General features: G+C 52.2%; 1 protein-coding gene and 1 long non-coding RNA gene across 4 annotated transcripts in view; one reads left to right on the top strand and one right to left on the bottom strand.

Annotated features, from left to right (window-relative positions):
- Window positions 1-10026, bottom strand: part of LOC140427693 (interferon-induced GTP-binding protein Mx3-like) — an 86820-nt gene extending 76794 nt beyond the window's left edge. The window contains exons 1-2 of one of the 3 annotated variants that reach the window (XM_072513198.1): window positions 9657-10026; window positions 214-323 (exon numbers count right to left, since the gene is read on the bottom strand). In XM_072513198.1, coding sequence (XP_072369299.1) covers window positions 214-279 — 66 coding nt within the window. In that variant the 5' untranslated portion in view covers window positions 280-323; window positions 9657-10026. Of the gene's footprint in view, window positions 1-213; window positions 324-6003; window positions 6197-9656 lie in introns of those variants that run through there. The other 2 variants (XM_072513199.1, XM_072513200.1) reach the window with 2 other exon arrangements.
- LOC140427696 (uncharacterized) overlaps window positions 9178-22357 on the top strand; it is a 60729-nt gene continuing 47549 nt past the window's right edge. The window contains exon 1 of the long non-coding RNA XR_011948588.1: window positions 9178-9428. This is a non-coding gene — a long non-coding RNA (uncharacterized lncRNA). The remainder of the gene's footprint in view (window positions 9429-22357) is intronic.

Below are 22357 nucleotides of genomic sequence, written 5' to 3' on the forward strand. Positions count from 1 at the left end.
AGTGTAATGGGAAGGGGGTGCAATGGGAAGGGATTGTAATGGGAAGGGAATGTAGTGGACAAAGAGTGGAATGTGGAGATAGTTTAAGGTTGAGAGTGTAACAGGCGGGGAGTGTAATGACGTGGTACTGTAACAGGCAGCCAGCGTGATCCTGTCTGTTTAGCATTAGTACCCAAGTTTAATTTCTCTTTTACACTCTTGCGTATGCAGTACCTGGGGGGTCACCACACTTTGTCTTGATGAACGGGACTTCCTATTCCGGTGTTTCGTTGAGTTCATGCTTGCCACCAAATCCCAGTCTCTATGGAAGTCTTGCAGTTAATCTGTGGAGATTATTGGAGGTTTCTGATCCAGTCTTAGTTTTTAGTGGCAGAAGCCCATCACCAACTGGGTAAGAAGCTCACAAGATATCTACTTGGTTAAATAGTCAAACTTAATCAATTGAAAACCAAAAATATACCACTGCAGGTAAGAGTGGAGAAGATGTTATTTTATATAGAGAATGGAGGTGTAGAAGAGTCCAGCTTTGATTTTGCATTGAACCTCATGATTTAGAAAGGGAAGGGGTGATCTGATTGAAGGTATTAAGACTCCGAAAGTGAGGAAACTTTCCTGCAGGTGGGATACTCTTGGACAAGGGGACAGCCATTCAGAAGAGAAGTTAGAAAACACTACTTTGTTCTCCCTGTGTCTGAGTGGGTTTCCTCCGGGTGCTCCGGTTTCCTCCCACAAGACGTCCCGAAAGACGTGCTGTTAGTTCATTTGGACATTCTGAATTCTCCCTCAGTGTACCCGAACAGGCACCGGAGTGTGGCGGCTCGGGGATTGTCACAGTAACTTCATTGCAGTGTTAATGCAAGCCTTCTTGTGACAATAAGAAAGATTATCAAAGGTCAATAAGTTGTGGTGAACGTATTGTACTAACCATTCACCACTGTATTACATTGTATCACGCTGTTGCCCATGTGGGCTCCACCTATGGACCATTGTACTGTACTACATGGAATGTATCATGTTGGTGCCCTTGTGGGCTCCGCCCCTAGCTCCACCCCCTTGAGGGGAGGTATAAAGATCTGCTGCCCTGTAAGCGGCTCTCATTAGCAGAGCAGTTGCAGGCGGGCACTGTTCTAGTCGATTAAAGCCACTGTTCACTTCAACTCTCTGTCTCGCGTGAATTGATGGTCGCATCAATTTAATCAACTACAACACCGCAATAGAATCAGCCCTCAAACCTGGCCGACTGGAACTCGACCCACAGGCCACGGAAGCCAAAGGGATTTTTTCACACTGGCTCCGATGTTTCGAGGCCTACCTCGCCGCCTCCTCCTCGCCCTCCATCACCGATGAACAGAAGCTGAGCCTCCTCCACGCCCGGGTGAGCCATTGAATCTCTGTACAACTCGAGGAAGCCTCCACATACGCGGACGCCCTCACAATGCTGAAGCGCCTATACATAAGGCCGGTGAACGAAGTGTACACGCGGCTTCTCCTCACCACTCGCCGCCAACGACCCGGGGAATCGCTGGAGGAGTACCTACACGACCTCAAAGTCCTTGCGCGAAGCTGCAACTACCAAGTCGTCACGGCCTCTCAACATATGGAACCCGCCGTCCGGGACGCCTACGTGGCTGGAGTCAGGTCCAAGTACGTCAGACAGCGCCTGCTCGCGAAAGGTGCCCTCAACCCAGAAGACGGTAAAACTAGCCACCTACCTAGAAGTAGCGTTCCAAAGCCTCAACGCTTTCCCGTCCGATCACGCGATCCCCTCGTGGACCCCTTACCAGAGATTACCCCAGGCCTGTGCCGCATGGCTACCCGCCCTACCCGGGGGGCTACCCTGCTATTTCTGTGGCCAGCACCAGCACCCCAGGCAGCGCTGCCCGGCTCGGAACACGAACTGCAGCGACTGCTGCAAAAAGGGACACTTCGCCAAAGTTTGCCTGGCCAGGTCTAAATCCTCCAAATCGCAGGCCCGACTCTCGGACTCACAGGCCCACAGGCCCTGCAGTGTGGCTGCATGTCTGCCGGCTCCGCCCCCTCCGGACGCGTCATCGGCCTCGTGTTGTGCGTGGGGTCAGCCATCTTCAACCCCGCACAACACGTGCGACTCACGGGGGTCGCCGTCTTGGCCACCGTCTCCCACGCTGCCCACCACATGCAACTCATGGGGGCCGCCACCTTGGATGCCATCTTCCTCACCGCCCGACACGTGCGACCGACGGGTGTCGTCATCTTGGCCGCCATCTGCAACTCCGCCGGACACGTGCGACCGACGGGGGCAGCCATCTTGGGACCACCCCATCACCTCCGACCACGCCGGCTACCTGCAACTCGGCGCGGTCACCCTCGACCAGTCACAACCAAAACACCTCCGGAACTCCATGATGACCGTCCGGGTCAATGGACACAAAACGCCTTGCCTGTTTGACTCCGGGAGCACGGAGAGCTTCATTCACCCAGATACGGTAAGGCGCTGTTCACTCCAAATCTTCCCCGCACTTCAAACAATCTCCCTCGCTTCCGGATCGCACTCAGTGCAGATCCGGGGGTACACTGTCTCGAACCTCGCGATACAGGGCGCCGAGTACGCCAATTTTAAACTATATGTACTCCTCGATCTCTGCGCTCCTCTCCTGTTGGGACTAGACTTCCAGTGCAACCTCAGGAGCCTAACTCTGAAGTTCGGCGGGCCCCTACCCACACTCACCGCATGTAGCCTCGCGACCCTTAAGGTCGACCCTCCCCCGCTCTTCAAAAATCTCACCGCCGACTGGAAGCCAGTCGCCACCAGAAGCAGGCGGTACAGTATCCAGGACAGGACTTTTATCAGGTCCGAGGTCCAGCGACTCTTGCGGGAAGGGATCATCGAGGTCAGTAATAGCCCCTGGAGAGCTCAGGTGGTGGTCGTCAGGACCAGGGTAAAGAACCGGATGGTTGTAGACTACAGCCAAACCATAAACTGGTACACACACCTCGATGCGTACACCCTCCCCCGGATAGCGGACATGGTTAATCAGATCGCACACTACCGAGTCTTTTCCACGGTGGATCTGAAGTCCGCATACCACCAGCTCCCAATCCGCCCGGAGGACCGCCACTACACAGCCTTTGAGGCAGACGGACACCTCTTCCACTTCCGCCGGGTCCCCTTTGGTGTCACAAACGGGGTCCCGGTCTTCCAAAGAACGATGGACCGAATGGTGGACCAGTACGGGCTGCGGGCCACATTTATGTACTTGGACAACATCACCATCTGCGGCCATGACCAGCAGGACCACGACGCCAACCTCCAGAGATTTCTCCAAACCCCCCAAGTCCTCAACCTCACTTATAACAAGGAGAAATGCATTTTCCGCACAACCAGACTTGCCATCCTCGGCTACGTCGTGGAAAACGGAGTTCTAGGGCCCGACCCCGACCGTATGCGCCCCCTCCTGCAACTCCCTCTTCCCCACTGCCCCAAGGCCCTGAAAAGGTGCCTCGGGTTCTTTTCGTATTATGCCCAGTGGCTCCCCAACTACGCAAACAAAGCCTGCCCACTGATCAAAGCTACCATCTTCCCACTGACGACTGAGGCCCGCCAGGCCTTCAGCCGCATCAAGGCAGATATTGCCAAAGCCGCGATGCACGCGGTGGATGATTCCGTCCCCTTCCAGGTGGAGAGCGATGCGTCAGAGGTCGCCCTCGCCGCCACCCTCAATCAGGCGGGCAGGCCAGTACCATTTCACTCCCGTACCCTCAACGTGTAAATATGGCTGACCCCACAGGAGGGCGGAAATTCCCCAATAGAATACTCACCTGGGGGGGGATTCTCCGACCCCCCGCCGGGTCGGAGAATCGCCGGGGGTTGGCGTTAATCCCGCCCCCGCCTGCTGTCGAATTCTCCGGCGCCGGGGTTTTGGTGGGGGTGGGAATCGCGGCTCGCCGGTCAGCGGCTGCTGGCAGCGCCCCCCCCCGCGATTCTCTGCCCCGCGAGGGCTGAGTGGCCGCCCGTTTTCGGCGTGTCCCGTCGGCATAAATAACAACAGGTCCTTACCGGCAGGACCTGGCTCCATGGGGGGCGAGATCTGGTCCCGGCGTGAAATGGACATGGTTCATCCCAGCAGGACATGGCTTGAAGGGTGGCTGGCGGAGTCCTCGGATGATGCCAGCACATGCTGGTGCACCCCCGCATGCGCCAACTCGCGCTGGCCGGCCCATCGGCGCGTTTGGCGTGGCGCCAAGCCCTTCCGCTCCAGCTGGCGCGGCGCCAAACACTCCGGCACCGGCCTAGCCCCTGAAGGTGCAGAGGAATCCGCACCTTCGGGGCGACCCAACGCCGGAGTGGTTCACGCCAATCCTCGGCGCCAGAATGGCCCGACCCGCTGGTACGCGGAGAATCCCGCCCCTGGTCTTCGCCCATCTAAATAAACCTGAGGGCCGACTTAGTCTCCCTTCAAGAGACACACCTGAGGGAGGACCCTGACTGAGGGTAAGGAAGAGCTGCATCGGACAGACCTACCAAGCATGCTTCGGTATGATGGCAGAGGGGGATGAGGGGTGTTTAGCAAAAGGACGAACTTTGCAGCGACAAAGATGGTAACATCGTGGGACGGGACGTAATGCTTAGCAATGTCCTGGAAGGCCACTTGTAAATATATACGCCACAAACTGTGATGACATGGACTTCATTAGGACCTGTTCATGATCAACAACCAATAAGAGGGGGGAGCAGGGAGGGGGAATCGAAACAGACAAAAGAGGAAGAGAATAGGGGAGGGGGTGGGGGAATTGGAGAAGGGAGGAAGGAAAACACCACCCAGAGCACAGAGGAAGCCAGGCAGAGGAACCAAAGGCCACCAAAGAGGGGAGAACCCTGGGGGCGACCATGGCAACAACAAGAGGAAGGACCTGGATTGCCTCAAACAAGCCCCTGGTATGTTTTAATACAATGGGACCCCACATGTAAATAGTTAAACAGTACGTCTGTGGTAACCGATTACTGGGGGCCCAATGTTAACATTTCCCATATCTGTATATATGTTTCCTATGTTTTTATTCCTGATTACTTTGTTTTTCCTTTTTTCATTCTGTTTTTACTGTGTTTTCTTTATGTTGCAAAGTTGCGACAATTAAATGAAAAACCAATAAAATTATTTTTTAAAACAGATTTCCACAGAGCAAGAAATGAGTTGCTCTATGTTGACGGTTCGATTATAGAGTCACAGGGTATGACATTGTGCTCTTCCGCTGGTGGATTTGAAGGCGGGCAGCAGGTTAAGTCTAGCAGTGGCCTGCCCCACACACAATTCTACCTGAGGCGGGGGTGGTCGTTGGGCTGCCCAGCCACCAGGCGGGCAACTGAAGCTCTTAAGCGGATAATTGCTGCCTACCTAACGGCTTTGTGTCACCACCGCTAGGGTTTATCCAATGGCCAGAGGTCGATACCAAGTGTCCAGCCTGTCACGGTTCCTTGTGCCCACTGGAGAGCTCCGTCAAATCCTGAGTTTCCCGAGCTAGCCCCCAATCCCCACAGCCTATTAAACCCTGACCCCCTCCCTCACCTCTTCCAACCCATTCATTCCCCAAAAGCCCCCCCTCGCTACATCACATAATTTAGCTACCAAGTCTGTTCTCGTGCTGAATGCCTCATCAAGCCCCCGGCGCAGGAACTGAACTTTCCACTGCTCAGAGTGTCTCTGATGGTACCAGAGAGCTGTCACCCTCTGATTGGCCAGCCACTCTCCCAGGTGGAGCCTCCTCTTCCCGAGGAATGAGAGTCCAGCCTCAATCCACTGGCCACTTAACTGGTGCAGGGCGGCCATTCCAAGTGTTGACAGACTCCCTCCCAACCTTTCAGCCAGCAGTGCGGGGTCTGTGGCACTCTGTAAAATGCAGCCCATAGGACACAGAAGGAAGGTATTTGGACTCTCAAGTCCACGCCAGCTTTCTGCAGAGCGACCCAAGTAGTTTCATTCCCCAGGTTACAGAATAAATTATGACCAGCACACCGGGAGATCTGACCTTTCAATGATTTGCAGGAATGTTGGATATTTGATACATGGTGGGTGCATTAGAGCTCAGCAAACCTGTTCTGTCCTTCAAAATAAATCACAACCTCTTAGCTGACTCCGTACTCCTTCTGGGATCTCTGCTCAAAGGCAGGTCCCATCTGATGTGTTAGGCAGGTAGGTTCGGTGTGGACTGCACTCGATGCAGGGAAGCTAGAAACAGACATCGAACACTGGAGAAGATCCAACACTGTTTTATTCAACGATGTGGAGATGCCGGCGTTGGACTGGGGTGAGCACAGTACGAAGTCTTACAACACCAGGTTAAAGTCCAACAGGTTTGTTTTGATATCACCTTTCATCCAAGGTGTCGATAGTGCAGATACATGGCAAACAAAACAATATTTACAGAGGTTAAATCGATGAAGTCACAAAATGTACAAAAGTCCAATCTACAGACACTAGCCGAAGGCTAGTGACATCGAAACAAACCTGTTGGACTTTAACCTGGTGTTATAAGACTTTGTACGTTATTCAACGATAGAACTGATATACATATTCAGCTGTGGGTCGACACTATACTGAACTGACTGGAGACCTTGTAGTAGCCTGACCAGACTTACTAGCTACTGCATGGTGTTTGCACTTGCTAGCTCGTGGACTCTGACTGTCTCAGTGGCTGGGTCCCGAGAGAGCGGGAAACCTAGTGCCCTCTGGCTTTATAGTGGTAGTGTCCTGTCTGGTGATTGGCTGCACTGTGTTGTGTGCTTACTGGTCATCCTGTAGGTCAATCACTGCCTGTCTGCATCTCATTATATACATGAGTGGATATTATATCTCCCCGCCTTTATTTTAAAGATAAATAAATACTAACTTGTGCGTGTGTATATATATATATATATATATGCCTGACTATATACAAAAGGTGCCTAAATGAACGTATATACATAGGAAGGTGTCGATAGTGCAGATACATGGCAAACGAAACAATATTTACAGAGGTTAAATCGATGCAGTCACAAAATGTACAAAAGTCCAATCTACAGATTCAGTCTTTGTGGTGGGCTCCGAATTCTTGTCGATCGCTGCAGAGGTGGATCAGGAGCCGCCTGCACGTGGGTAGGCGGGATCGCTGCCATTGCGGTGGTAGCATGGGCCGGCAGGATTGCTGGGAGATCAGTGGCCTCGTGGCAGGGTACATCCGGAGGAAGCATCGTGGGCGGCGGGGCACTTCGGTCAGGTAGCGGGCGCGGAATTCTTCGCAGTGCCCGTCTGTTGCGCTGTAGCAGGGAGACATCAGCTATGCAGACAAGGAACGATCTTGGGGCCACTTGTTTGATCACAACAGCTGTGGCTGACCAGCCGCCCACAGGCAACTGGACACGAACATGATCAGTTGGGGCCAGCTCGGGTAGATCCGTGGCATGAGCATCGTATGTGGCCTTCTTTGGGCCCGTGACTGCTGCATTTTCTGTAAGACCGTGAGGTGGTCAAGGTCTGGAACATGGATGGCTGGAACTGTGTTCCTCAGAGTGCGATTCATGAGCATCTGCGCTGGAGACAACCCAGTGGACAGTGGGGTTGCCCTGTATGCCAGCATTGCCAGGTTGAAGTCGGAGCCTGAGTCTTCAGCTTTGCACAGCAACCGCTTTACAATATGGACCCCTTTCTCGGCCTTCCCGTTTCACTGCGGGTAGTGGGGACTGGAGGTTACGTGACGGAAGTTGTAGGACTGTGCAAAATCAGACCATTCCTGGCTGTAAAAGCAAGGACCGTTGTCGCTCATTACCGTGAGCGGAATCCCATGCCTGGCGAACGTTTCTTTGCAGGCTTTGATTACCGCCTTTGACGTGAGGTCGGACAGTTCACCACTTCTGGGTAACTGGAGAAGTAGTCAACCAGGAGTACGTAGTCACGCCCCTTGGTGTGGAAAAGGTCTACACCTACTTTGCACCACGGAGAGGTCACGATCTCGTGCTGTTGCAGCGTTTCCTTGGGTTGAGCTGGTTGAAATTTCTGACAGGTAGGGCAGTTGAGGACTGTGTCGGCAATGTCCTGGCTGATGCCCGGCCGATAGACCATCTCCCGAGCTCTGCGTCGGCATTTCTCGACCCCAATGTGACCCTCATGGAGTTGGCCCAGCACCATAGCCCGCATGCTCTGAGGAATTACGATCCTGACGAGTTTCAGAAGGATTCCCTCCACCACCGTCAGGTCGTCTTTTACGTTATAGAACTGGGGACATTGTCCCTTCTGCCAGCCATTGTAAGGTGCTGCATCACGCGTTGTAGCAGAGGATCCTTGGCCGTCTCCTCACGAATTTGGACCACCCGTTCGTCAGAGGCCGGAAGGTTGGTGGCACACAACTGCACTTGCACTTCTATGTGGCAGATGAAGTCACTTTGTTCACACGGTGTGGTAATGGACCTGGATAAGGCATCTGCAACGATCAGCTCTTTGCCTGGAGTGTAGACATGTTCGAAGTCGTAGCAACGTAGCTTAAGAAGAATTTGCTATAACCGAGGTGTCATGTCATTTAAATTCTTCTGGATTATATGGACGAGAGGACCGTTTCTACCGTGAATTTTGGCAGGCCGTAAACGTAGTCGTGAAACTTGACTATCCCTGTCAGGTGGCCCAGACACTCCTTCTCAATCTGAGCGTACCGTTGCTCAGTGGGCGTCATGGCCCTGGAGGCATACGCCACTGGAGCCCAGGACGAGGAGTCATCTCGCTGAAGGAGCACCGCCCCAATGCCGTCCTGGCTTGCATCAGTCGATATCTTGGTTTCCTTGGTTGGGTCGAAGAATGCTGGAACCGGGGCTGTGGTGAGCTTTGCTTTCAGCTCATGCCATTCCTCTTCATGCGTGGGCAGCCACTGGAATTCCGTCGACTTCTTGACGAGATGGCGGAGGGCCGTGGTGTGGGATGCCATATTGGGAATGAATTTCCCGAAGAAGCTGACCATCCCGAGGAAGCGGATGACCGCTTTCTTAAACCCCCGGGGTCTTTGTGGCGTTGAGATTATTTATTTTCACCTCTGTAACATTACACCAACCGGTCCCCCTCTCTGCTCAGGTGCTGCGGAGAGCTTCACAGACACTGCTTACCTCTAGATTTAACTGTTCCAGTGCACTCCTGGCCATCCTCCCACAGTCCACATGTTCTAAATTCGACACCATCTCAAACTCTGCTGCCCGGGTCCACACACCCACCAGGTTCCCATTCAGCTTCCAGCCTAATGATCCACATTGCCTTCTGGTTAGGCTTTCGAATTCTCATCCTTACCAGCAGCAGGAAGCTGGACAGGCACCGAGACGTTGTCAAAACCCGACAGATAAGACAGAGCCTCAATGTCAACCAGCATTAACCAAAGGCACTCACTGACCTGCTGGGACGCCAGGATCGCACAGGAACAACAGGTCAAACAGCAACAAGGTAAACAACAACTTTTCCGGAAAACGACACAAGTTTTAAAAGGGAACAAAAGGTGGAAATAATGTGACATGAAAATGTAAACTTTCACATTCGGAAAACAGCGCTAACAGACGTGTGTGTGTGTCGGGGGGCGGGGGGGGGGGGGGGGAGAATGAAATGATTATGAATCTTTTGTACAACAAACCGCATCGAAATGACTCAGTTCAGTCGGGTTTAAGAACCACTTACCTGCATTTGGCTGCCGAATAGAAAGAGATGCCTCGATCTGCACAGTGAACGTGGAGTGTCGCTCAGAGGTGAAACAAATCAGTTGCGATTGAAAGGATCTAAAATGGGTGAGAACTCGAGACTCTGACCTCAGAACAACAGCACAGTGGAGCAGCCAGTCAGCAAAACCTGGAGCTCACACACCCCAATGATAAAGCTGCCGACGCCTCTCCTGCAGGAGCAAGGACTGTCTCTGCCGAGCTGCCTCTCTCACACAGGGCTGGCTGGCCAGGAAACCGAATCCTTGACTCGGTTCTGTTTTGTGATGAATTGAAACTGAAAGTAAACCAGGCTGCAGCCACTGACTCCTGTGAGAGAAGGTTTTTCGGCAGCAGTATCCATCAGGAAGAAGTTTCTGGAACCTCTTGGAAGGGTCAGCTGTGCAATATACTCTTGTCTCAGTAATGGTGACCATGACAACAATCGCAATTAAAAAATATATATATTTTTATTCAGAAAAGATTTTCATGCTAACATTGTAAAATAAAGGAAAACCATTGCAAAATAAGCCCCCCTCCCCCCGCCCTCCATGAGGAAACAAAACTTACAAAGCAAAAAACAAACTTTCCCCTGACAACTGACTGACTAATTCCCTGAAAGGGGGGCTGAAAGGCTGCCATCTCGTGTACAAACCTTCCACTGACCCGCTCATGGTGAACTTGACCTTCTCAAGGTACAAACCCCCCAGGTCACCCAGCCAGGCCGTGTCAGTGGGAGGTATCAGGGACCTCCTCCTGAGCAGAACTCACCTCTGGGCTATTGACAAGGTGAAGGCGAAGGCGCCCACCTTCACCCCCGTCTGCAGCACCGACAGTCCCATACACCAAAAATAGTCACCAAGGGGTGACCCATGTCGATCGGCCCTACTCCCGGAATGACGCCTTTATGGTGGGCGGGTGTCTTCTTCCTGGGTTGAAGGGGTGGGGTGGTATGTATTAGGGGTATTAAGGTACCCTGGGATGCCGAGAGGCTATTGGTGGATGGACACTGGATCCCGATTGGATCAGCCGCCTGCTGGCTCCACCCAGTAAGGCGGAGTATCAGAGCCCGGGTTCTCCCAGCAGCCGCATTCTGTAACTGTGCTGCTGGGGAACAAGTCTGTGTAATAAAGCCATCGTTCGACTCCTTCTCATCTCGTCTCGTGAGTGATTGATTGTGCTATAATTTATGCCGCAAACTTTTAAGGACATGGAGCTCCGAATCATGCCGGAGTGTCTGTGAATCAGCCCTCACGCGGCAAACGCAGCGGCCACTTTGAAACATTGGTTAGCGTGTTTCCAGGGATACCTCCAAACGGCCCCTGGCATACCTACAGAGGAACAGAAAATCCAGGTCCTGCATGCCAGGGTGAGCCCTGATATCTACACGCTTATAGAGGATGCGGAAGATTTCCCGACGGTGATCGCGATGCTGATAAGAATCTACGTTCGGCCCGTCAACCAGGTCTACGCATGCCACCAGCTCGCGACGAGACGGCAGATCCCCGGGGAATCGCTGGACGAATTCTACGATGCACTGTTGATACTGGGGAGAAACTGCAACTACCCATCGGTTGCGGCTAATGAACACACAGAGCTGCTGGTCCGAGATACGTTAGTGGCAGGTATGCTTTCATCCCAAATTCACCAGCGATTGCTTGAAAGAGACACACTAGGCCTCAAAGAGGCATGGGCCCTTGCGGACTCGTTTGATGTGGCGTCACAGAACGCCCGCGCCTACGCCCCCGACCGTGCAGCAGCCCCTTGGGCACCGTGGACCCCCGCCGTGACCGAACTCCCGCCCCCCCCCCCCCCTGCAGGCCTTCGCTGCCAGAGCGGTGGATCATCCAGGGGGGCCCCGCTGCTACTTTTGCAGGCAGGAGAAACTCCCCTGAATGCGCTGCCCAGCCCGCTCGGCCCTCTGTAAAGGGTGCGGGAAAAAGGGGCATTTCGTCGCTGTGTGTCAGGCCGCAGTTTCCGGGGGAGAACCCCAAACTCAACCCCCCCAGCGATCCATGTGCGACCAACGGGCGCCGCCATCTTGTGTCCCGGACTCCACGCGGGAGGGATGGGCGCCGCCATTTTGTGCCCCCACCCCGGCAACGTGCGATCCATGGGCAGCGCCATCTTGCCCACCACTGACCGTGTGCGACCCGTGGAAGCCGCCATCTTGGCTGATGTCTAAGGACCCCGGGATGGATGGCCACACGGGGCCTGAAGAAAATGTCCCGGTGCAGCAACTACGACTGGCTTCGGTCACCCTGGACCGGTCGCGGCCCCGAACGCTCCGAACAGCATCAACAACGATATTCGTAAACGGGTGCGAGACCCCCTGCCTGATCGACTCTGGGAGCACGGAGAGTTTTGTACATCCTGATACCGTAAGACGCTGTTCCCTTCCAATCCACCCAAGTAATCAAAAAAAAATTCTGGCGGCGTGGTCCCATTCGGTAGAGATAAAAGGGTTCTGCATCGCAAACCTCACGGTGCAGGGAAGGGAGTTCAAAAACTACCGGCTGTACGTCCTTCCCCACCTCTGCGCTGCCACACTCCTGGGATTGGATTTTCAGTGCAATCTCCAGAGCTTAACGTTTAAATTCGGCAGCCCTATACCCCCACTCACTATCGGCAGCCTCGCGACCCTCAAGGTCGATCCACCTTCCCTGTTCGCGAACCTCACCCCGGATTGCAAACCAGTCGCCACTAGGAGCAGACGGTACAGCACACAGGACCAATCTTTCATCCGGTCAGGAGTCCAGCGGCTGCTGAGGGAAGGCATAATTCAGGCCAGCAATAGTCCCTGGAGAGCCCAGGTGGTAGTTGTAAAGACCGGGGAGAAGGAGAGGATGGTCGTAGACTATAGTCAAACCATCAATAGGTACACGCAGCTGGATGCGTACCCTCTCCCCGCATATCCAACATGGTCAATCGGATTGCACAGTACAAGGTCTTTTCCACGGTGGACCTTAAGTCCGCCTACCACCAGCTCCCCATCCGCCCGAGCGACCGCAAATACACTGCTTTTGAAGCAGATGGGCGGCTCTATCATTTTTTAAGGGTTCCATTCGGCGTCACTAACGGGGTCTCGGTCTTCCAACGGGAGATGTACCGAATGGTTGATCGGTATGGTTTGCGGGCCACGTTCCCGTATCTCGACAACGTCACCATCTGCGGCCATGACCAGCAGGACCACAACGCCAACCTCCGCAAATTCCTCCAGACCGCAAACGCCCTGAATCTCACATACAACAGGGAGAAATGCATGTTTAGCACCGACCATCTAGCCAATCTTGGCTACGTAGTGCGAAATGGAGTGATAGGCCCCGACCCCGAATGCATGCGCCCCCTCATGGAGTTCCCCCTCCCCCACTGCTCCAATGCCCTGAAACGCTGTCTGGGCTTCTTCTCTTATTACGCCCAGTGGGTCCCCAACTACGCAGACAAGGCCCGTCTGCTAATCCAGTCCACGGTCTTCCCCCTGTCGACAGAGACCCGCCAGGCCTTCAGCCGCATCAAAGCGGATATCGCGAAGGCCACGATGCACGCAATCGACGAATCCCTTCCCTTCCAAGTTGAGAGCGACGCGTCTGACGTAGCTCTGGCGGCCACTCTCAACCAAGTGGGCAGAACCGTGGCCTTTTTTCACGCACCCCCCACGCTTCAGAAATCTGCCACTCCTCAGTGGAAAAGGAGGCCCAGGCCATAGTGGAAGCTGTGCGGCATTGGAGGCATTACCTGGCCGGTAGGAGATTCACTCTCCTCACTGACCAACGGTCAGTTGCCTTCATGTTCGATAATGCACAGCAGGGCAAGATCAAGAACGACAAGATCTTGCTGTGGAGGATCGAACTCTCCACCAATAACTACGAGATCTTGTATCGTCCCGGAAAGCTGAAAGAGCCTTCCGATGCCCTATCCCAACGTGTGCCAACGCACAAGTGGACCATCTCCGAACCCTCCACGAGGACCTCTGCCACCCGGGGGTCACTCGGTTCGATCACTTCGTAAAGACCCGCAACCTGCCCTACTCCATCGAGGCGGTGAGGACCGCCTGCAGGAACTGCCAGACCTGCGCAGAGTGCAAGCCGCCTTTTTACCGGCCAGATAAAGCGCACCTGATAAAGGCGTCCAGTCCTTTTGAGCGCCTCAGCCTGGACTTCAAAGGCACCCCCCCTCCACCGATCGCAACACGTACTTCCTCAACATGATTGACGAACACTCCCGGTTCCCATTCGCCATCCCCTGTCCCGACATGACCCCGGCCACGGTCATTAGAGCCCTCAGCACCATCTTTACACTGATCGGTTTCCCTGCCTACATACATAGCGATAGGGGGTCCTCCTTCATGAGTGACGAACTGCGTCAATTCCTGCTCAGCAAGGGCATTGCCTCGAGCAGGACGACCAGTTACAAACCCCGGGGGAACGGTCAGGTAGAGAGGGAGAACGGAACGGTCTGGAAGACCGTCCTACTGGCCCTGCGGTCCAGAAGTCTCCCAGTTTCCCGCTGGCAGGAAGTCCTCCCAGACGCCCTCCACTCCATTCGGTCGCTGCTGTGTACAACAACGAATCAAACACCTCACGAACGCCTCCTTGTCTTCCCTTGGAAGTCTTCCTCCGGAACGTCACTTCCGACCTCGATGGCTGCCCCGGGACCCATCCTGCTCCGAAAGCATGGCCAGACGCACAAATCGGACACGTTGGTCGAGAGGGTTCATCTCCTCCACGTGAACCCTCAATACGCCTACGTGGTGTACCCCGACGGCCGACAGGACACGGTCTCCCTGCGGGACCTGGCACCCGCCGGAGCCCCAACCACCCCCCCCCCCCAACACCAGTGACCCCCTCTGGAGCCATGCACACCCCCCCAACACCAATCACCCCCTCCCTCCCGCCGACGCACCCCACAGCCGCCCCCTTCCAGGTGGATTGGTCCTTCCCCCGGCCCCAAATAGGGATATTGGAACGGGACGAGACATCGTGACGCTCCCAGAGACGAAGAGGCCGGAACCGGCGCCCGCATCACCACCGGGGCTAAGACGATTGGCAAGGTCGACCAGGGCACCCATTCGACTCATCGAATCTGTATAATGAAACGAGATATGCCTCTGTAAATATTTTTTTTTGGTTGCCCAGTAATTGTAAGTTGCGGCATTGTAAGTAGTTAATATCGGAGCACAGCAGCCGTGTTAGCGGCATCCTAGGTACCTACTCTGGAAACCCCTACCACCATACTACCCACTACCCCACCGGGTTCCTTTTTAACAAGGGGTGAATGTGGTGGTATGTCTTAGGGGTATTAAGGTACCCTGGGATGCCGAGAGGCTATTGGTGGATAGACACTGGATCCCGCTTGGATCAGCCGCCTGCTGGCTCCACCCAGTAAGGCGGAGTATAAGAGTCCAGGTTCTCCCAGCAGCCGCATTCTGTAACTGTGCTGCTGGGGAACAAGTCTGCGTAATAAAGCCATCTTCGACTCCTTCTCATCTCGTCTCGTCAGTGATTGATCACATGTTCCCAGTTTGTGGACGTGATGTTGGAGTCGAGCCCCTATCAGTAACCCCTGTGGAGATTGGACACGCGTTGCTGGCGGACAAAGGTTTCTGTGAGCGTATGTCCTCCGCCAGCAGAGAGGACATTGAGTTCAATAGGAGCGAGGAACGTTGTGGGAACTCTGAAGGCGGTTGTTAGCGCCTAATAAAAAAGATGGGAAGAATTCTTTTCAATATATAAAAGGTAAGAGAGAGGCAAGAATGGACATTGGACCACTGAAAAATGAGGCTGGAGAAGTAGTAATAGGGAACAAAGAAATGGCAGAGGAATTGAATAGTTACTTTGCATCAGTCTTCAGAGTAGAAGATGCCAGTGGCATACCAGAACTTCAAGAGAGTCAGGGGGCAGAGGTAAGTGTAGTGGCCATCACTAAGGAGAAGGTGCTGGGGAAGCTGAAAGGTTTGAAGGTGGATAATCACCCGGACCGGATGGACTGCACCCCAGAGTTCTGAGAGAGATAGGTGAGGAGATTGTGGAGGCATTGGTGGTGATCTTTCAGAAATCATTGGAGGCAGGGAGGGTCCCAGAGGACTGAAAGTGGCTAATGTAACACCCCTGTTTAAGAAGCGAGGGAAGCAGAATATAGGAAATTATAGGCCGGTGAGCCTGACTTCGGTCATTGGTAAGATTTTAGAGTCCATTATTAAGGATGAGATTGTGGAGTACATAGAAGTGCATGATAAAGTAGGACTTTGTCAGCACGGCTTCGTCAAGGGGAGGTCATGCCTGACAAATCTGTTAGAATTCTTTGAGGAGGTAATGAGGATGTTAGACAAAGCAGCGAACGTGATAGATTTGGATTTCCAGAAGGCCATTGACAAAGTGCCATACAGGAGGCTGCTCAATAAGATCAGAACCCAAGTTGTTCAGGGCAATGTACTGGCATCGATAGAGGATTGGTTGACCGACATAAGGCAGAGAGTGGGGATAAAGGGGTCCTTTTCAGGATGGTAGCCGGTGACTAGTGGGATTACATCGGGGTCAGTTTTGGGACCACAGCTATTCACGATATATATTAATGATCTGGAAGAAGGAACTGAGGTCATTGTTGCTAGGTTTACAGATGATACAAAGATATGTAGAGGGACAGGTAATATTGAAGAAGCAAAGAGACTGCAGAAGGACCTGGGCAGGCCAGGAGAGTAGGCAAAGAAGTGGCAGATGGAATACAATGTGGAAAAGTGTGAGGATATGTACTGTGGTAGGAAGAATAGAGGCATAGACTATTTTTAAATGGGGAAAGGCTTTGGACAGCAGAAGCACAAAAGGACTTGGGAGTCCTTGTTCAAGATTCTCTTAAGGTTAACGTGCAGGTTCAGTCGGCAGTTAGGAAGGAAATGCAATGTTCGCATTTATTGGATGGATTTGATTTATTGTCACGTGTACCGAGGTACAGTGAAAAGTAGTGTTCTGCGTACAGGGGCTGGTTTAGCTCACTGGGCTAAATCGCTGGCTTTTAAAGCAGACCAAGCAGGCCAGCAGCATGGTTCAATTCCCGTACCAGCCTCCCCAAACAGGCGCCGGAATGTGGCGACTAGGGGCTTTTCACAGTAACTTCATTGAAGCCTACTTGTGACAATAAGCGATTTTCATTTCACAGTCCAGACAGACCGTTCCATACATGAAAAAAAAACACAGGACATACGATAGATACACAATGTAAATACATTGACACAGACATTGTGTGAAGCATACGGAGTGTAGGGCTACTCCGTAGAGGAGATGTGTGAAGAGATCAGTTCAGTCCATAAGAGGGTCGTTCAGGAGTCTGGTAACAGCAAGGAAGAAACTGTTTTTGAACCTGTCAGTGCGTGTTCTCAGACTTTTGTATCTCCTGCCCAATGGATGAGAAAATGACTGATGTGGGAAGGTCTTTGATTATGCTGCCTGTTTTCTCAAGGCAGCGGGAGGTGGTAGACAGAGTCAGTGGATAGGAGGCGTGTTCGCGTGATGGACTGGGCTGTGTTTATGACTCTGTAGTTTCTTACGGTCTTGGGCCAAGCAGTTACCATACCAGACTATGATGCAGCTAAATAGGATGCTTTCTATGGTGCATCTGTACAAATTGGTAAGAGTCACTGTGGGCATGCCGAATTTCCTTAGTTTCATGAGGAAGTATAGGTGCTATTGTGCCTTCTTGGTTGTAGTATCTGCATTGGTGGACCAGGACAGATTTTTGGTGATGTGCACACCTACGAATTTGAAGCTGTCGACCATCTCCAACCATGGATGTAGACAGGGGTGCGTGTATACTTCACTTCCTTTTAAAAAAAATGTATCTTATTCCAAACTTGCATAAAAGGTTACCAAACATAAACAATTCAGAGAACAAACTTCCCAACACACAACGATACAGTTTGTACAAACTTTTCCCTTTTTCATCCCCTCCTCCCTCCACCCACCCACCCCACGATGAACAGCTCCTCAATCACAGCCACAAACAACCCCACCTTGCCTCAAAGCTCTCCGTTGAAGCCCTTATTTCGTAATTGATCTTTTCCAGCCAAAGAAAGTCATGTCAATCCCCAGCCAGGCCGGGACTCCAACAGACGTCTTCACCGGGCAATCAGAGTGGCAAGAGCCATGATGTCAGCCTTCCTCCCTGCCATCAGCTCCGGCCTCTCCAATAAGCCATGGGGTACGGGCCTCTGGCACGGAGTCTGTCCCTGTTGCTCAGAAGGGAAGGGGGGAGAGGAGCAGAGCATTAGTAATTGGGGACTCTATAGTCAGGGGCACAGATAGGAGATTTTGTGGGAGCGTGAGAGACTCACGTTTGGTATGTTGCCTCCCAGGTGCAAGGGTACGTGATGTCTCGGATCGTGTTTTCCGGGTCCTTAGGGGGGAGGGGGTGCAGCCCCAAGTCGTGGTCCACATTGGCACTAACGACATAGGTAGGAAAGGGGACAAGGATGTCAGGCAGGCTTTCAGGGAGCTAGGATGGAAGCTCAGAACTAGAACAAACAGAGTTGTTACCTCTGGGTTGTTGCCCGTGCCACGTGATAGTGAGATGAGGAATAGGGAGAGAGAGCATTTAAACACGTGGCTACAGGGATGGTGCAGGTGGGAGGGATTCAGATTTCTGGATAACTGGGGCTCTTTCTGGGGAAGGTGGGACCTCTACAGACAGGATGGTCTACATCTGAACCTGAGGGGCACAAATATCCTGGGGGGGAGATTTGTTAGTGCTCTTTGGGGGGGTTTAAACTAATGCAGAAGGGGCATGGGAACCTGGATTGTAGTTTTAGGGTAAGGGAGAATGAGAGTATAGAGGTCAGGAGCACAGATTTGACGTCGCAGGAGGGGGCCAGTGTTCAGGTAGGTGGTTTGAAGTGTGTCTACTTCAATGCCAGGAGTATACGAAACAAGGTAGGGGAACTGGCAGCATGGGTTGGTACCTGGGACTTCGATGTTGTGGCCATTTCGGAGACATGGATAGAGCAGGGACAGGAATGGATGTTGCAGGTTCCGGGGTTTAGGTGTTTTAGTAAGCTCAGAGAAGGAGGCAAAAGAGGGGGAGGTGTGGCGCTGCTAGTCAAGAGCAGTATTACGGTGGCGGAGAGGATGCTAGATGGGGACTCTTCTTCCGAGGTAGTATGGGCTGAAGTTAGAAACAGGAAAGGAGAGGTCACCCTGTTGGGAGTTTTTTATAGGCCTCCTAATAGTTCTAGGGATGTAGAGGAAAGGATGGCGAAGATGATTCTGGATAAGAGCGAAAGTAACAGGGTAGTTATTATGGGAGACTTTAACTTTCCAAATATTGACTGGAAAAGATATAGTTCGAGTACAATAGATGGGTCGTTTTTTGTACAGTGTGTGCAGGAGGGTTTCCTGAAACAATATGTTGACAGGCCAACAAGAGGCGAGGCCACGTTGGATTTGGTTTTGGGTAATGAACCAGGCCAGGTGTTGGATTTGGAGGTAGGAGAGCACTTTGGGGACAGTGACGACAATTCGGTGACGTTTACGTTAATGATGGAAAGGGATAAGTATACACCGCAGGGCAAGAGTTATAGCTGGGGGAAGGGAAATTATGATGCCATTAGACGTGACTTGGGGGGGATAAGGTGGAGAAGTAGGCTGCAAGTGTTGGGCGCACTGGATAAGTGGGGCTTGTTCAAGGATCAGCGACTGCGTGTTGTTGATAAGTATGTACCGGTCAGGCAGGGAGGAAGGCGTCGAGCGAGGGAACCGTGGTTTACCAAGGAAGTGGAATCTCTTGTTAAGAGGAAGAAGGAGGCCTATGTGAAGATGAGGTGTGAAGATTCAGTTGGGGCGATGGATAGTTACAAGGTAGCGAGGAAGGATCTAAAGAGAGAGCTAAGACGAGCAAGGAGGGGACATGAGAAGTATTTGGCAGGAAGGATCAAGGAAAACCCAAAAGCTTTCTATAGGTTTGTCAGGAATAAGCGAATGACTAGGGAAAGAATAGGACCAGTCAAGGACAGGGATGGGAAATTGTGTGTGGAGTCTGAGGAGATAGGCGAGATACTAAATGAATATTTTTCGTCAGTATTCACTCAGGAAAAAGATAATGTTGTGGAGGAGAATGCTGAGCCCCAGGCTAATAGAATAGATGGCATTGAGGTACGTAGGGAAGAGGTGTTGGCAATTCTGGACAGGCTTAAAATAGATATGTCCCCGGGACCTGATGGGATTTATCCTAGGATTCTCTGGGAGGCCAGGGAAGAGATTGCTGGACCTTTGGCTTTGATCTTTATGTCATCATTGGCTACAGGAATAGTGCCAGAGGACTGGAGGACAGCAAATGTGGTCCCTTTGTTCAAAAAGGGGAGCAGAGACAACCCCGGCAACTATAGACCGGTGAGCCTCACGTCTGTAGTGGGTAAAGTCTTGGAGGGGATTATAAGAGACAAGATTTATAATCATCTATATAGGAATAATATGATCAGGGATAGTCAGCATGGCTTTGTGAAGGGTAGGTCATGCCTCACAAACCTTATTGAGTTCTTTGAGAAGGTGACTGAACAGGTAGATGAGGGTAGAGCAGTTGATGTGGTGTATATGGATTTCAGCAAAGCGTTTGATAAGGTTCCCCACGGTAGGCTATTGCAGAAAATACGGAGGCTGGGGATTGAGGGTGATTTAGAGATGTGGATCAGAAATTAGCTAGCTGAAAGAAGACAGAGGGTGGTGGTTGATGGGAAATGTTCAGAATGGAGTACAGTCACAAGTGGAGTACCACAAGGATCTGTTCTGGGGCCGTTGCTGTTTGTCATTTTTATCAATGACCTAGAGGAAGGCGCAGAAGGGTGGGTGAGTAAATTTGCAGACGATACTAAAGTCGGTGGTGTTGTCGATAGTGTGGAAGGATGTAGCAGGTTACAGAGGGATATAGATAAGCTGCAGAGCTGGGCTGAGAGGTGGCAAATGGAGTTTAATGTAGAGAAGTGTGAGGTGATTCACTTTGGAAGGAATAACAGGAATGCGGAATATTTGGCTAATGGTAAAGTTCTTGAAAGTGTGGATGAGCAGAGGGATCTAGGTGTCCATGTACATAGATCCCTGAAAGTTGTCACCCAGGTTGATAGGGTTGTGAAGAAGGCCTATGGAGTGTTGGCCTTTATTGGTAGAGGGATTGAGTTCCGGAGTCGGGAGGTCATGTTGCAGCTGTACAGAACTCTGGTACGGCCGCATTTGGAGTATTGCGTACAGTTCTGGTCACCGCATTATAGGAAGGACGTGGAGGCTTTGGAGCGGGTGCAGAGGAGATTTACCAGGATGTTGCCTGGTATGGAGGGAAAATCTTATGAGGAAAGGCTGATGGACTTGAGGTTGTTTTCGTTGGAGAGAAGAAGGTTAAGAGGAGACTTAATAGAGGCATACAAAATGATCAGGGGGTTGGATAGGGTGGACATTGAGAGCCTTCTCCCGCGGATGGAAATGGCTGGCACGAGGGGACATAACTTTAAACTGAGGGGTAATAGATATAGGACAGAGGTCAGAGGTAGGTTCTTTAAGCAAAGAGTAGTGAGGCCGTGGAATGCCCTACCTGCTACAGTAGTGAACTCGCCAACATTGAGGGCATTTAAAAGTTTGTTGGATAAACATATGGATGATAATGGCATAGTGTAGGTTAGATGGCTTTTGTTTCGGTGCAACATCGTGGGCCGAAGGGCCTGTACTGCGCTGTATTGTTCTATGTTCTATGTTCTATGTTCTATCCCAAATACCGCCACCAAAGGGTCCGGCTCAACCTCATCCCCCACGATCCTGTTAGTGCCACAAACACTCCCGCCCAGAATCTCTCCACTTTTCGCAGCCCCAGAATATACATGTTTGATTCACTGGTCCCTGCCCACACTGCTCACACTCATCTGTCACTCCTTCGGAGAACCAACACATTCTTGCCCAAGTCATATACCTGTGTACGACCTTGAACTGTATCAGTCTCCCCAGTTAATCTCCCTTCCCACCTCCCGTTCCCACTTATCCTTAATTTTCACCACCTGCTCACCTCCCTGATCTCCCAGCCACCCGTATATGTCTCTGATCCTGTCCTCCCATTCCACATCTGGAAGCAGCAGTCACTCCAACAGGGTGTACCTCGGCAACCTGGGGAACTCTTTCCAAACCTTCCATCACCTGCAGGTACTTAAACTCACTTCCTCTAGTGAGCTCTACGCTCTTCTTCAGTTCCTCGATACCTGGAAAACCCCTCGTCTAGGTGCAGATCCCTCACCTTAACCAGCCCCTCTTCTCTCCACTTCCGAAAAGGGGCTGGTTTAGCACAGTGGGCTAAACAGCTGACTTGTAATGCAGAACAAGGCCAGCACCGTGAGTTCAATTCCCGTACCAGCCTCCCCGAACAGGTGCCGGAATGTGGCGACTAGGGTCTTTTTACAGTAACTTAATCGAAGCCTACTCGTGACAATAAACGATTATTATTATATTATACATACAATCTCCCCCCCCCTCCCCCCCCTCCCTAGATTGGCTCTCCGACCCAACCCGTTCACCGGGAGCACTTCACTTTCCCCGACAGTAAGCTTCTATCCCGGGAACGCCCCAAATTCCCCAATAGGCCCAGGATGCTCTCTATGTCTGCAGCGGGTCCGAAACATATATCCGTGCATAGCGATACCCAATGCTCCCTTCATCCCCCCGTAATCCC

This window comes from Scyliorhinus torazame, chromosome 8, assembly GCF_047496885.1.
Source record: "Scyliorhinus torazame isolate Kashiwa2021f chromosome 8, sScyTor2.1, whole genome shotgun sequence".
Taxonomy (NCBI): domain Eukaryota; kingdom Metazoa; phylum Chordata; class Chondrichthyes; order Carcharhiniformes; family Scyliorhinidae; genus Scyliorhinus; species Scyliorhinus torazame.